This window comes from Mustela nivalis (assembly GCF_964662115.1).
Source record: "Mustela nivalis genome assembly, chromosome: 2".
NCBI classification, from domain to species: domain Eukaryota; kingdom Metazoa; phylum Chordata; class Mammalia; order Carnivora; family Mustelidae; genus Mustela; species Mustela nivalis.
In genome coordinates, this window is record NC_139021.1 from 173,444,368 (window position 1) to 173,456,512 (window position 12,145).

General features: G+C 53.7%; 1 protein-coding gene and 1 long non-coding RNA gene across 4 annotated transcripts in view; one reads left to right on the top strand and one right to left on the bottom strand.

Moving 5' to 3' along the window:
- HSPA12A (heat shock protein family A (Hsp70) member 12A) overlaps positions 1-12,145 on the bottom strand; it is a 155,504-nt gene that overhangs the window by 9,862 nt on the left and 133,497 nt on the right. For all 3 annotated transcript variants that reach the window (XM_082719027.1, XM_082719026.1, XM_082719028.1), the window contains 2 exons: positions 11,673-11,789; positions 3,999-4,170 (listed from right to left, as the gene is read on the bottom strand). In XM_082719027.1, the coding sequence (XP_082575153.1) occupies positions 3,999-4,170; positions 11,673-11,789 (289 nt within the window). The remainder of the gene's footprint in view (positions 1-3,998; positions 4,171-11,672; positions 11,790-12,145) is intronic.
- LOC309858692 lies at positions 8-11,659 on the top strand. Its single transcript, XR_014308306.1, has 3 exons — positions 8-3,421; positions 5,523-10,462; positions 11,146-11,659. It is a non-coding gene; the product is annotated as an uncharacterized lncRNA (long non-coding RNA).

The following is a 12,145-nucleotide window of genomic DNA, read 5'->3' on the forward strand; positions in this document are numbered from 1 at the left end:
AGTGGCCGACAAAAAGAAAAGGACGGGTAAGAAAGCATGAAAAAGCAGGCAGTCATCAGCCGTCAGTGGAGGCAACAGCATGAGAAGGGTTAAGGACAGAACATTTAGCAATACTTGACCAAAATGGTTACATAAATATGACATCGGGTAACACAAAGCCAGACCATTTCCACCAGCCTCCATCTATCCATTGCATGGCAGCTGCCTTGGCAAAGAAGCCCTTCCTCCCCGGACACTGTTTGAGGGGAAGGGGTTAATAATTCGACCAGATTCCTGGCTTTGGTGTCCCAGGGAGGTACTTGTCTGCCAAGTAGCTAGCAGTGCACTTGGTTAAACAGCTTCACCTCAAGGAACTCTGTCTGATGCAAGGAATGTCGGGTATGTTTTCCTAATCTGGATCCTGGATAAAGGGGACTGGAGCCATTTCCCGACCCCGGCGCAGGCAGTTTGCTCTTAAGCCGCAAGGTGGCGCTTCAGCCAGAGGGCGGACCCTCTGAACCCAGCAAAGCCCTGGCGGCCTTTTTCCTAACTCTGGGGAACCACAGGGCTGTGGCTCAGGCCACTTAGTGGCTGTGACGCTTTGCATGGGGTGACTGCATCTCTCACAGGCCCCCTCAGCCCTGGGAGGCAGACAGGGCACAAATCATCATCCTTCTGTTTAGAGGAGGAAACCTGGTCAGACGAGGTTAAGGGGTTTACAGTTCCCACCACCCTGTCTCGCAGCTCCAAGTCCACCCTGGGACCGTGTACCGTCATGCCTTTGAGATTCAACAATTTACAGTGAAAAAAGCAGAACACGAATGCTAAGAGATGAGCAAGGTGCTCTGAGAGGGTATCTGGAGATCATCGGGGCACAGCTAAGGTGCCCAGTTGGGACAAATCACTTAATTTGATTAAGTGATTAATTTGATTAAGCGGGGCTCGGTTTCCACATCCATAAAATGGGGATAATGACACTTGCGGGGCTCCTGGGTGGCTCAGTGGGTTAAAGCCTCTGCCTTCGGCTCCGGTCATGATCTCCGGGTCCTGGGATGGAGCCCCGCATCGGGCTCTCTGCTCAGCAGGGAGCCTGCTTCTCCATCTCTCTCTCTCTGCCTGCCTCTCTGCCTACATGTGATCTCTGACTGTCAAATAAATAAATAAAATCTTAAAAAAATAAATAAATAACCCTTGACCTAAGTTCCTCATAGGCAGAGCAGGGCCTGATTCTCTGATTTCATCTCAGCACTGTGCGACGCCGGGCACACACAGTAGGTGATAAGGAAGGCAAAGCACCAAGTCTGAGAGCCAGTACCCAACAAACGTTCACTACAATGAACAATTGAGAGCAACCCCCAATTTTACAGATAAAGGCTCTGTCCGCTGCTCTGCAACCCCATCCCACAATCTTGCCCGCGCCCCCACCACCAATTTTTCTAGTCCCTAAACTGGGGCTGCTGACTTTGAACTGTCCTACAAATCAGTCTGTGGCTGGTTATCCAATTAAGGACCCTTGACCCTCTAGCCTCTTCTAGCAAGGAGCACCGTGTTTGCAAAACTGCATCTTCTCTGGGGATTGGGATGCTGAGAGCCAGTCAGCTCTGAAGTCCTTCGGGCCCTGATGTCCAGGGGTGAGGTCGTCCTGGTTCGCGTCTCTACCAGCCTGGGAGGGATCCTCAAATTTAGGGCTTCTCTCCCGTTCCCAGCACTGGTTCCGGATGAACTTCTACTGCAGACCTCACAGCGAACATTTGGTTTGCTAAAATAATCTAGATGTCTTTCACTAAAAAATGGCCAAGCCAGACTAATAAATATATTCTGACCTCTCAAAACAAAACAACCAAAAATCACGTTTTCTGGCAAATTAAGCCCGAGATTATAAAAAAACAAAACAAAACAAAACAAAACAACACAGATCCTTTACTAATCTTATGAAATCCTTTTGGTGCAAAGTAATGTGGAGAGCAACTCCGTGGTGCTGGGGGCAGAGGGCCAGCCCCAGTCCCCTCAGTAGTGTCCACTGGGCGTCCATCATGGAGAAGCAGCAGAGGGCAGAGAACGGTGAGGAGGGGGCACTCGGGGCCCCAACGCCATCCAGGGGACTTCTGGTTAGGGGCTCTGCCAGGCCTCCCCAGGCCGCTCCCCCTCCTTCCGGGAGACGGGCCATAACTACAAGACAAGGCTGAGCCGGAACTCCTACTTCTCTGCCCCTCTGAGGGGTGGCAGCCAGCAGTGCGAGCATTTCAAAAACCCAAGAGACCTTCTGAGCACAAGATCAGAGCAAATTCCACAAGGCACAGGACACAGACGTGGAGCAGTGTGCAGGTGGACTGGATAAGTTAAAGGAAAGAGGGGCGCCTGGGTGGCTCAGTGGGTTAAAGCCTCTGCCTTCGGCTCAGGTCATGATCCCAGGGTCCTGGGATTGAGCCCCGCATCCGGGCTCTCTGCTCAGCAGGGAGCCTGCTTTCCCCCCTTTCTCTCTGCCTGCCTCTCTGCCTACTTGTGATCTCTGTCTGTCCAATAAATAAATAAAATCTTTAAACATAATAATAATAATAAAGTTAAAGGAAAGGAACCCCCACACTGAGCTCTTGGGGAAGGCTAGCTTTCGAAAACAGTTTCCCCTTCAAACGTGAGTGTTACACTTGGGACAAATGAAGAGCTGTGCTACAATTAGCTACTTCCAACCTGAGTGTGAGTGAGTGTGTGTGTGTGTGTGTGAGAGAGAGAGAGAGAGAGAGAGAGAGAACCAGTATCAGCTCACATGCAAGGCAGGAAAGCCCAGTCAGTCCTGAGTCTCTTTTCCGATTAAAATGTAAATAAATGTCATCATGAGTATTTAAAATGTTAATACCTTTGATTTAGTTGGCAGGAAGGCTAGCCTCTGCCTGCTTTGGGGCAGGCCAAGCATGGCCAAAAATAAAAAAGGCAAAACCACGCCCTCAGTGGAAGGGCAGCGGCTCCCATTGGCTGCAGGAGAGTCCGGTGGGAGGTGCTAGAATTTACACACACACACACACACACACACACACACACACACACACACACACTCCCCCGCAGCCTGGGGCACCAGAGTGACCGCGTGGAGAGCAAGAGGAGAATTCTGGAGGAGAGGTTGCAGGGCCTTGCGAAGGGGGAGCCAGGGCCCCGCGCCATGGGCGGAGCAGAGACGGGCCTCAGGTGTGGGGACCAAGGAGAACTTGGACCCAGGCTGGGGGGTTGAGGGGAGCAGGGGCGGCAGTTCTCGCTAATGCTCTCCCCCTCGCCTCCTCTGGGCCTTCCAGCATGGGGGAAGAGCATGGGATGGGCACGGGATGGGTGGCTTTCGGCAACAGCACCCACAGCACTCCTCTCAGTGCCTGTGCTCGCTCCTGCTGGTGGCTCTGTCCCTGACCTAGGGTGTCAGATCTGCGGACCAACGCTGCGACCAGCTTGCACACAGGTAAGTATTAAAGAGGAGAAGTTCGCATCCCAGCCCCCAGGCGGTGCCCCTCTCGCAGCTAAATGCGCATCAGCCAGGTCAGGAAGACTCGGCTCTGATCAGCTGTGTTTTCACCTCTGCCGGGTTCATGGCTAAGACCCAGAATGAGCTCATCATACACGACGCGGCCCTAATGAGTGAGTCAGCCGTAAATCAACAGTCTTAATGGAGGAATTAATAACGGGCAAGTGGGATTCAATTAAGAATCCGTTAATAAACAAGACAAATTAAGAGCCTAGTGACATGTAAGTTCAAGAGCTGCTCTCTGCGGCCACCCCCAGGTGCTTAGAGACAAGCACCCTCCCCCTGCCAGAGGCGCAGGTGAGGACCCCGGGGAACTACCGCAGAGCTTCGAGGGTGCCCCGGGGAGGCCGGGTCAGGGGGCCAGCACACAGGTGCTTAGAGCTGACCTGTCCGGGAGCATCTTGATTCTTCATTCCTGTGCTAAGGGCCTTTCGGTAATTAGGGCCTTAGGGCCGAGAACCATGCAGGGGCAGGAGGGGAGCGAGCCGGGAGGGGAGAGAGAGAGCAGAGGTACCCTGTGCAAACCCAGCTCCCACTGTGTCGCCGGAGCTGTACCCGTTGACCGCGGCCTTGCTGCTCAGCTCGATCATCTGGTGCAGCCGCAGCTTCCGGCAGTAGATGGAGGCCGCCTCGGGCTCCAGGGCGATGATGAGCTGCTCCGCGTTCTCCGGGGAGGCCAGGCCTGCCTGGAAGACAGAGGCGGGACCACTCTGAGGACACTCACACACCCTGCGCTGACTGACGCCCTCCAGGAAGGAACACTCAGAGTCTGTTTGTCTGGGAAATTCCCCTGCAGGGCTTACACTCGGGGTGACGGGGTGCTGGGCCCCAGCCTGGGTCCCCAACGTGGTGGAGGGGCAAAGAAAATGTATGGGTGCCTTTGGGAAACGCAGGGCTCTCTGGGCCCTGGGCCTCTTTCATTTGGGACTTCCTGAGCCCAGAACTGAGTAGCATGAAGGGGGAGATGCCCCCAAACTCTGAAAACTATCAGAGGACGGAAGGCCGGTGGTCTCTTTCTGGTTACAATGGGCCAAAGGCTCTAAGGGCAGACCCTGTCTTTGGTGGCCTGCAAAGCCAATGGGCCATCGCTGGACCTCAGCTACACAAGCATCGGCTTCGGCTGTCTGGGAATCCAGTGTGCCTCCAGCACACCAAGGAGGGCCCCGGGCTCTGGAGAAAGCCCTCTTGGAATTACACAGTCTCACACTTTCTAGAATATGGGTCAGAAGGCAGCTGGCAGTTATTTTATTCAAAGCTGTTACCCCTTTAATGGCAGACACACTTCTGCTCTGACATCTGGCTTGTTCTAATCACAGTCCCTGTGACGGGAGTTGGCCAGGACACTCCAGGACCGCCCCACAGAGGGCGCTCGGAGACACGAGCCTGGCGTGGCCTCTGGAAGGTCCCTGCCCACCTCCCATGGCCTTGAACTGAAGCACGAGGCCTCACTCCCTGAAGCCATTCAAGCCTCAAGGGTTTCCAGGTCACCAGCATGACGGGACAGAGACGTGCTGTGTCTCACCACTGTGTTTACGGTCTCTGTTGCTGCTCCCTAGGGAACCTCGGGGTGCTGCCCTCACACCTCACCCACTTTGGAGGAGACTCGATTCTACAAGGGCTAGTGGACTCAGCTTGTAGACTGGGGGTGAACCGTCTGCCTAATGTCACACGTGCACGGTGACCTCTGCCCAGAAGGAGCTAGCCTAGAGTCACAGATGGAAGGGGCTTAGAAGGTTCTGTTGTTGGACAAGGGAGCGGGAGGGTTCCGGTTAGAGTATTAGAAATGCAAAGGCCCTTCTTGGCCTTTTACTCAACTCCTTCACTTTATGGAGAAAGAAAGCCAGGCTTAGAGAAGTAGAGTGACCAACAGTCCCGGGATTCCTGGGACATGGGCTCTCAGGGCTGAAAAACGGATAGTCTTAGGCTCCAGTGCATGTATGCGGCAAGTGGATGGGGCTGAGCGAGCCCAGACCCAGTCTTAACCTCGCAGACCAGCTCTTTAATTGGTTCTTTGTTCTTCTGCTTTCATTGACTCCAGCTACCAGGGTGGGACCCAGGCCTTTCAACTTGGACGAAACTCCCGGGGTGTCTCTAAGGATCCTCCTTCTGCTGGTTTCAAGGTAGAATCTCTGTACCCAGTTACCGGGACAGCACAGACGGTACGTCGCCTCTAAGTGCGTGCATCAATTTTCTGCAACAACCATGCCCCAAATGAACTAGTTAACTGTGTCTTAATGAGAAACCACGGGCAGGCAGGTGACTTAGCTCTCCCCGCTGCCGACAGCAGATGCCTCACAAGCAGTCGAAGCCCTTCTGGAAGACCGACTTCACAAAGCCCACACCGTCCGCAGGAGAACAGCCTCCTTACTGCTCTGTACCCTCCGCCGTTAGCTGACCACACGGCGGCATCTCTGTCCATCGGTTTGGTCTCCGTGTGGAAGGAAGCCTGCTGCCCACCAACAGGCCCCTGACCCAGATGCAGAAGAAGATCTCCCAGTACTCCCGACCCCAGGGACTCAAAGTCCCCCTCCCCCGGTCTCCCTCAGGGTCACGTTAGACTTCCTTGGCACCAAGACAGCTGCAGCGCCCAATGACGGAACAAGGCTTACAGACCTAAGTGTCGCCAGGCAAGATGAAACTTCTGAGTCTTAAGCCCCAGGATCCCAGAAGAAATCCAAAGTAAAACCAAAAGCAGCCCCCCTCTAAAGGACCCGCTCTCCAAGACTGACTTTTCCACCTTTGTGGGCTTCCTAGAATAGAAGCTAACAGGTCCAGCTTTCCAGAAAACGGGGTGAGGGAGAAGGAAAAACTAGCTGCCAAGAAACCACCAGGCCGACATGTTTACCGTGGTCTTCTGAAGCTCAGAAGGGAAAATGGCCTGGGAGGAGGGGTGAGGAGAGCAGAGCGCCGGGGCCGTGCCCAGGGCTGGTGGGAAGGGAGGAGAAGGCTCACTACTGCCCTGTGTCCCCCTGGGATGTCCACTGCCCAGGCAGTCTCCCTCCTCCAGGGAGGAGCACCGGGGGGCCTGGACCTGGCGGGGGGGAGTGGCAGGGAACAGAAGAAAATAATAACTGGCTTCGTCCCTCCCCACACCTTCCCCGAGACGGTGAGCAGCCACTCTGAGGCAGACGTGACAGATCAGGGCTCTGGCGTGGCTCTGTCCATTGTGTCTGACTCTTGGTTTCAGCCCAGGTCCTGGTCTCAGGGTCGTGAGATCGGCATCGGGCTCTGTGCTCAGCGGGGAGTCTGCTTGAGATGCTCTCTTTCCCCCTCTCTCTGCTCCTCCTCCCCACCCCTCAAATAAATAAGTCTTTAAAAAAAAAAAAAAAAAACAGCTCTGAAGTATTTATACAGAAAACCAAATCAAGAAGTCCAGAGAAATGAAAAACATGGAGTACAGCTACACAACTTGAGGCGCCCAAGGGTCCCCAGTATGTGACTTACACAATCCAGCTTCCCCCCGGGAGTCTCCACATCCTCAAGACATGAAAGACACAGAGGCTGCCCCAGAATGCCCCAAACAGCATGGCCACACCCCTCCAGGGAGGCCTTTCATCTGTCCCCCACCGGCCGGGTTGGCCTCGGCCCCACAGTAAAAGCTCTGACCCATTTCCACGGAGGGTTCCTCATGGTACCCAGGAGAGGATGCAGAAGGGGAATGGAGGTGCAGAGGACTTTGAACCAGCATGGGCGGGGGGTGGGGGGGGTGGGGGTAAGATCCGTGAGAGGCCAGGACAAAGTAACCACACTCCTCTGCTTGAACCAGCCGCCAACCTGCTCCCCAGAGAGGGTGAGGGGCCATGTCCCAATAGCACTCCCATGGAGGCCACAGCAGAGAGCTGAAGGGTAGAGGCAAGAGGAGGCAGCTGGCTCTGCCAGGTTCCCACTCCCTAGGACGGGTCCCAGAGCTGCTTCTGGACTCCAAGAGAAGGAGGAAATGCAAAAGAATCTGCCAGATGCTCAAAAACTCAGATGTCTTTATCTCTGGGCAGAAGGGCCCTGAGCCTGGAAGGGTAGGCTTTCTTCCTGCATAAACACTTGCAGTCCTTCTCAGCAGAGGCCCACAGCCTGGCAGCTGTCAGGTGTCCCGGGATCAGGCCTGGGTCCACCAGAGCAGGGGAGCACTTGCTGCTTTGGTGAATTCTGCCTCTGAAGCTGGTACCTCGCAGCTGCTGTTCCACGCAAGCTCTCTGTCCGCTGGACCCTGCCAGCCAAGCACTTAGCCTATTCTGTCTCCAACTCCAGATCATGCAGACATACCGAGCCACTCCTGCAAGATGCTACCCTTTCCGAGGGCGGCACACAGTGGGTGCTTGGCGGCAGCTGTGGAGAGAATGAACCCCCACCCCCGTACCCCTGCCAGCCTTCCTTCTGTGACGTCCTGGCCCTTGTCTCCAAAACGCTGAATGACAACCTTCCACTGTGGCTGTTGTTTTTCCCTCCGATGTGATTCCTTTCCACAGCAGTGCAAAGTGTAACTCCACGTTAAATGAGATCATCCTATGTAATGGAATGTCTTTTATTTGACAGGCTTCCAGAATCCATGAGGGTTATACATTTTTGCCAAAATGCCTTTAAAAATCAACTAGACCCCGTCCACTATGACTATCCCTCAAGTCCCAGTTGGAACTGTCTCCCATTCTAGGTCTTTCCTGAAGGCCTCGGAAGAGGATCAGCTGTTCTTCCTGCTACAACCTGTTCAGTGAATGCTCCTGGAGGGTCTAATGGGGTTCTTAGTAGGGAATTATAAAACATAGAGACTGAACCTACTTTTTCAACAAGGATTTGACACAAGAGGAGTTTCACAGATAAAACTGTTCCCGTGAAGTGCTCCGGAACCATCCCCTCCTGGCCTGTTTCTTCTGAGATGCTGCCCAGAGCCTCATCTCTTGTTCTGCATCCAGGCCTCTTCCCCCAACCCCACCAGGCCAGTGGAGGAACGAAGATCAGCCCCCATCTGACTGTGCCATGCACTCGGGCTCATGGGGCCACCAAGGAGCCTGAAGAAAGGACTCCATTTCCTGCATGCAAGCAGGGGAGATGTGACCCGTTTCCCAGCTGCCCTCATGGAGTTCCATCCTATCTCATCCTTCAAGCTCTTCCTCCTGAAGCCAGGTTGATGGACAGCACTTTGGGGGCAAGGGATGGTGGGTATCCTCAGATCTCAGAAGCTGGCTGACCCAAGAACTATGGTTTTTTGCTCAGGTTCTGTATTAGCATTTTCCAGAGAGACAGAACTAGTAAGGCATATGTAAACACAGAACGAGATCTACTATAAAGAATTGGTTCACACCATTATGGAGACTGACAAGTCCCAAGATCTACAGTTGGCAAGCCGGGGAACCATGAGAGCTGATGGTATCATTCCCTTACCGGCAACCTCAAGACCCAGGAAGAGCTAATGTTTCAGTTTGAGGCCAAAGGGAGGAGAAAAACAATGTTCCAGTTTAGAGGCAGGCAGGCAGGAGGAATTTCCTCTTATTCTAGGGAGTTTCAGCCTTTTATTCCAGTCAGGCCCTCAACTGATTGGATGAGGCCCACCTACCTTAGGGAGGGCAATCTGCTTTATTTAGTCAGTCAATTTAAATGTTAATCTCATTCAAAAATACCCTCACAGCAAATACTTGGAGTGATGTTTCACCAGATATATCAGTATCCCTTGGCCCAATCAAGTTTACACATAAAATGAACTATCAGAGGCACATATTTCTCTTCTGTATAATTAAATGGAGGATGAGGAGAGAGAACTAGAGAGATGCTAATTTTGGCTGTGCTTCATTTCCATTTTGTCATGGGGACTCTTCCAGAGGACAAGCTAAAAGATAACCACAGGCTAGTTGGCAAAGCAGTTGTGCCCCATAACCCCCTCCGCCCCTCTCCCTGAAGTACAAAAGGCTGCAGTGAACCACTCAGCTGTGAGCAACCTGAGACTTACACAGATTACACAGGATATGAATCCAGCACCAACCATGTCCCAGCACCCAGAAGTCTCCCGGTATGGGTTTGTTTAGTGAATAAATGAAAGAGTACATATGAGTACATGCATGAGTAATGAATGAGTTTGAATAAATGAATGAGTAAACAAAGAATGATTGAATGGCCCCTGCCATCTTGAAAGCCATTTGATGACTAAACTGGACACAAGTATCAAATCAGAATTACAAAGAGCCAAAATTTAAGCTCACAAAGTCCGCACCCATCAGAAGTTGCCCAGCATCTGAAGGACAGCCCAGTCTGCAGAGTCATCTCTGGGGTTCAGAAAGAGAAGTCCCCACATCCATAAATGCTGGTTACGTTCATCCCTCTGAGGTGCCATTTTGGTTTTGTCAAACCCCAGAGGGCACACACCCGCAACTGCCTGGTTTTTTCCTCACCCGAAGTATGAGGCGCCTCCCCACCAGGCCCCACTGCTCCAAGAGGCAGTCCTTGGAAGAGCCCGCCCAAGGCTCGAGCAGCCCTGACAAATCTCCCAGTTCCTGCGCCTCTTTCTGTTTCAGGCTAAAAATAAGAACTGACCCTTTTCCGGGTCACATGTTTGTTGCTGTAGTTTTCCTGTGGGAAAGCAAGAGTGAAAGCCATGAATCCTGAGCCTCCTTCCTGTGCAGACTCAGAACATTGGCTGTATCTTCGTAGACAGCCATGTCCCGGCATCCCGTCTTTGGGGTGCTGCCTGAAGGCCGACACTGTGGACCAGCTCCAGGGCGTCCCCGGGCTTCTGCGGACAGCGAGACTACATTTGGGTTTCTTCCTTTTTAAAGAAGTTGCCTCTTTCTGGAACTTACCCTCTTCCTTCATCCCTATAAAAACAAATCTATTTTTGGCAGATACTCGACTGAGCCAGATTCTCACGCTGAAGGGGAGCGCAGAGAGCCTGCGGCAGGGAAGGGAAGAGGGGAAGTAGGGAGGAGGAGGCGGGGGTGGGCAGAGACATGGCTCTCCCTGGAACTCTGCCTGTCACCTGGAGTGAAGCTCCAAGCGGTGAGTACAATTCGTGACACCAAGGTACCCGAGGCCAGTTTGCTGCATTTGGTGCTCAGGGTTGCTCTGGAGGGTGTTTTGAAAGGAAATTTATACCTACGGCTACAAACTCAACATCAGAGACATGTGCCCTGGGAGGGGGGTGGGGAGGGCGCAAGGGAACATCTATTACGTTGGTGACTTGCCGCAGCCCAGCTCAGGTTGAAGGCTCTGGAAACGGACTCTCATTCCACAGAGGGGACCAAGGCCCCAGGGTGGGCTTTCATTAGCCCAGGGGAGCCATCTCGGACCCGGGGTTCAGAACATCAGGTTAGCACAGCCGGCCATTCTTGCCATGAAGTCAAACCCTTGGGGAAGCCCCGTCGTGGCACATGTGGCCTGTGGACAGTGTAAGACTTGGCGGCCATGAGGGTTCATGGTATCAGGGATGCCGCCAGCGCCCAGGAGGGATGAGCTGGCCATTGGCACTAGAATGTTCTATCCATGGCGCCACACTGATTGACACATTCTTTGGCCATACCACTGCCCCGCCAGGTGTCCAGGGTACCGCGGCCATGAGGGTTTGCGGTACCAGGGATGCCCCCAGCGCCCAGGAGGGATGGGCTGGCCATTGGCACTAGAATGTTCTATCCATGGTGCCACACTGACTGACACATTCCTTGGCCATGTCACTGCCCCTCCAGGTGTCTGCACCGCGCAGGTCTGGAGGCCTCACCACCCCGACCGTGTGTGCTCCCGTGTTGCTCACGAGGTAAAACGTACAGACCAGCCTATTTCCCTCCTGTCCCAGCTGTACATGTGCGGATCTCAACCTCCACACCAAGCTGATGTGCTTGGTGCACGGCCATCGGCTTTCTCTTTGTTCCTTTCTTCTTCAAACATTATTATTGCCCAAGCCTTTTCCTGAGGTTCCGTTCACCCATGGAGAAATGTCCCTGTACCCCAGTTTGAAATCCTAGCCCTGGGGAATCTACAGGATAGAATATATAAAGCCAGAAGGAAAATCAAGCCTGGCCCAGCCCCTGTGGGCCCAACCCTGGTGGGCCAGACCCTCTCTCCTCCCCCAAGAGGAAGGTTTCATGTCCCCTGGCCCGTGGGAGACCCCTTCCTGCCTCCCAGGGAGGCCTATGAGGGCTGGGGACACCTGAGCGAGGTGACAGTCACCCCCATGGGCACCCTGGGCTGCCACCTGCCCCGTCCCCTCACTCACCTGATAGGCAGCTTGTCTCATGAACTGCTTGGCGGGCTGCTTCCAAATGGCGGGCACCGTGATGACCCATCTGACGTCAGAGTTCTCGAACTCCGACCCCGCCTGGTCACTCAGCTCCTATAGCCAAGGGAAATGCAGCAGGTCAAGTGGACACAGCTGGTCCTCCTACAGCTTCAGAGAGAACTCCAGGCTTCCTGGCTGTGAACTCTTGGGCCATCTACCCTACAGCCTGCTGAACTTACCCGTGTCAGGGAGCAAGAGTCTGCTTCCTGAATATTCCGCAAGCTGGGAGCTCTACTCCTTTCACTTACTGAACGTGACTGCAGGCAGGAGGCAAGCATGACAGGATACCTGATAGGCTCCCAGGCCTCAGTTTCCTCATCTGCACAATGGGGATAATAATACCTAGCTCACACTGTTGTTGGGAGGGGTGATAATTTTCTGAGAGCTACATTTCCTGGGAGCTTACTCTG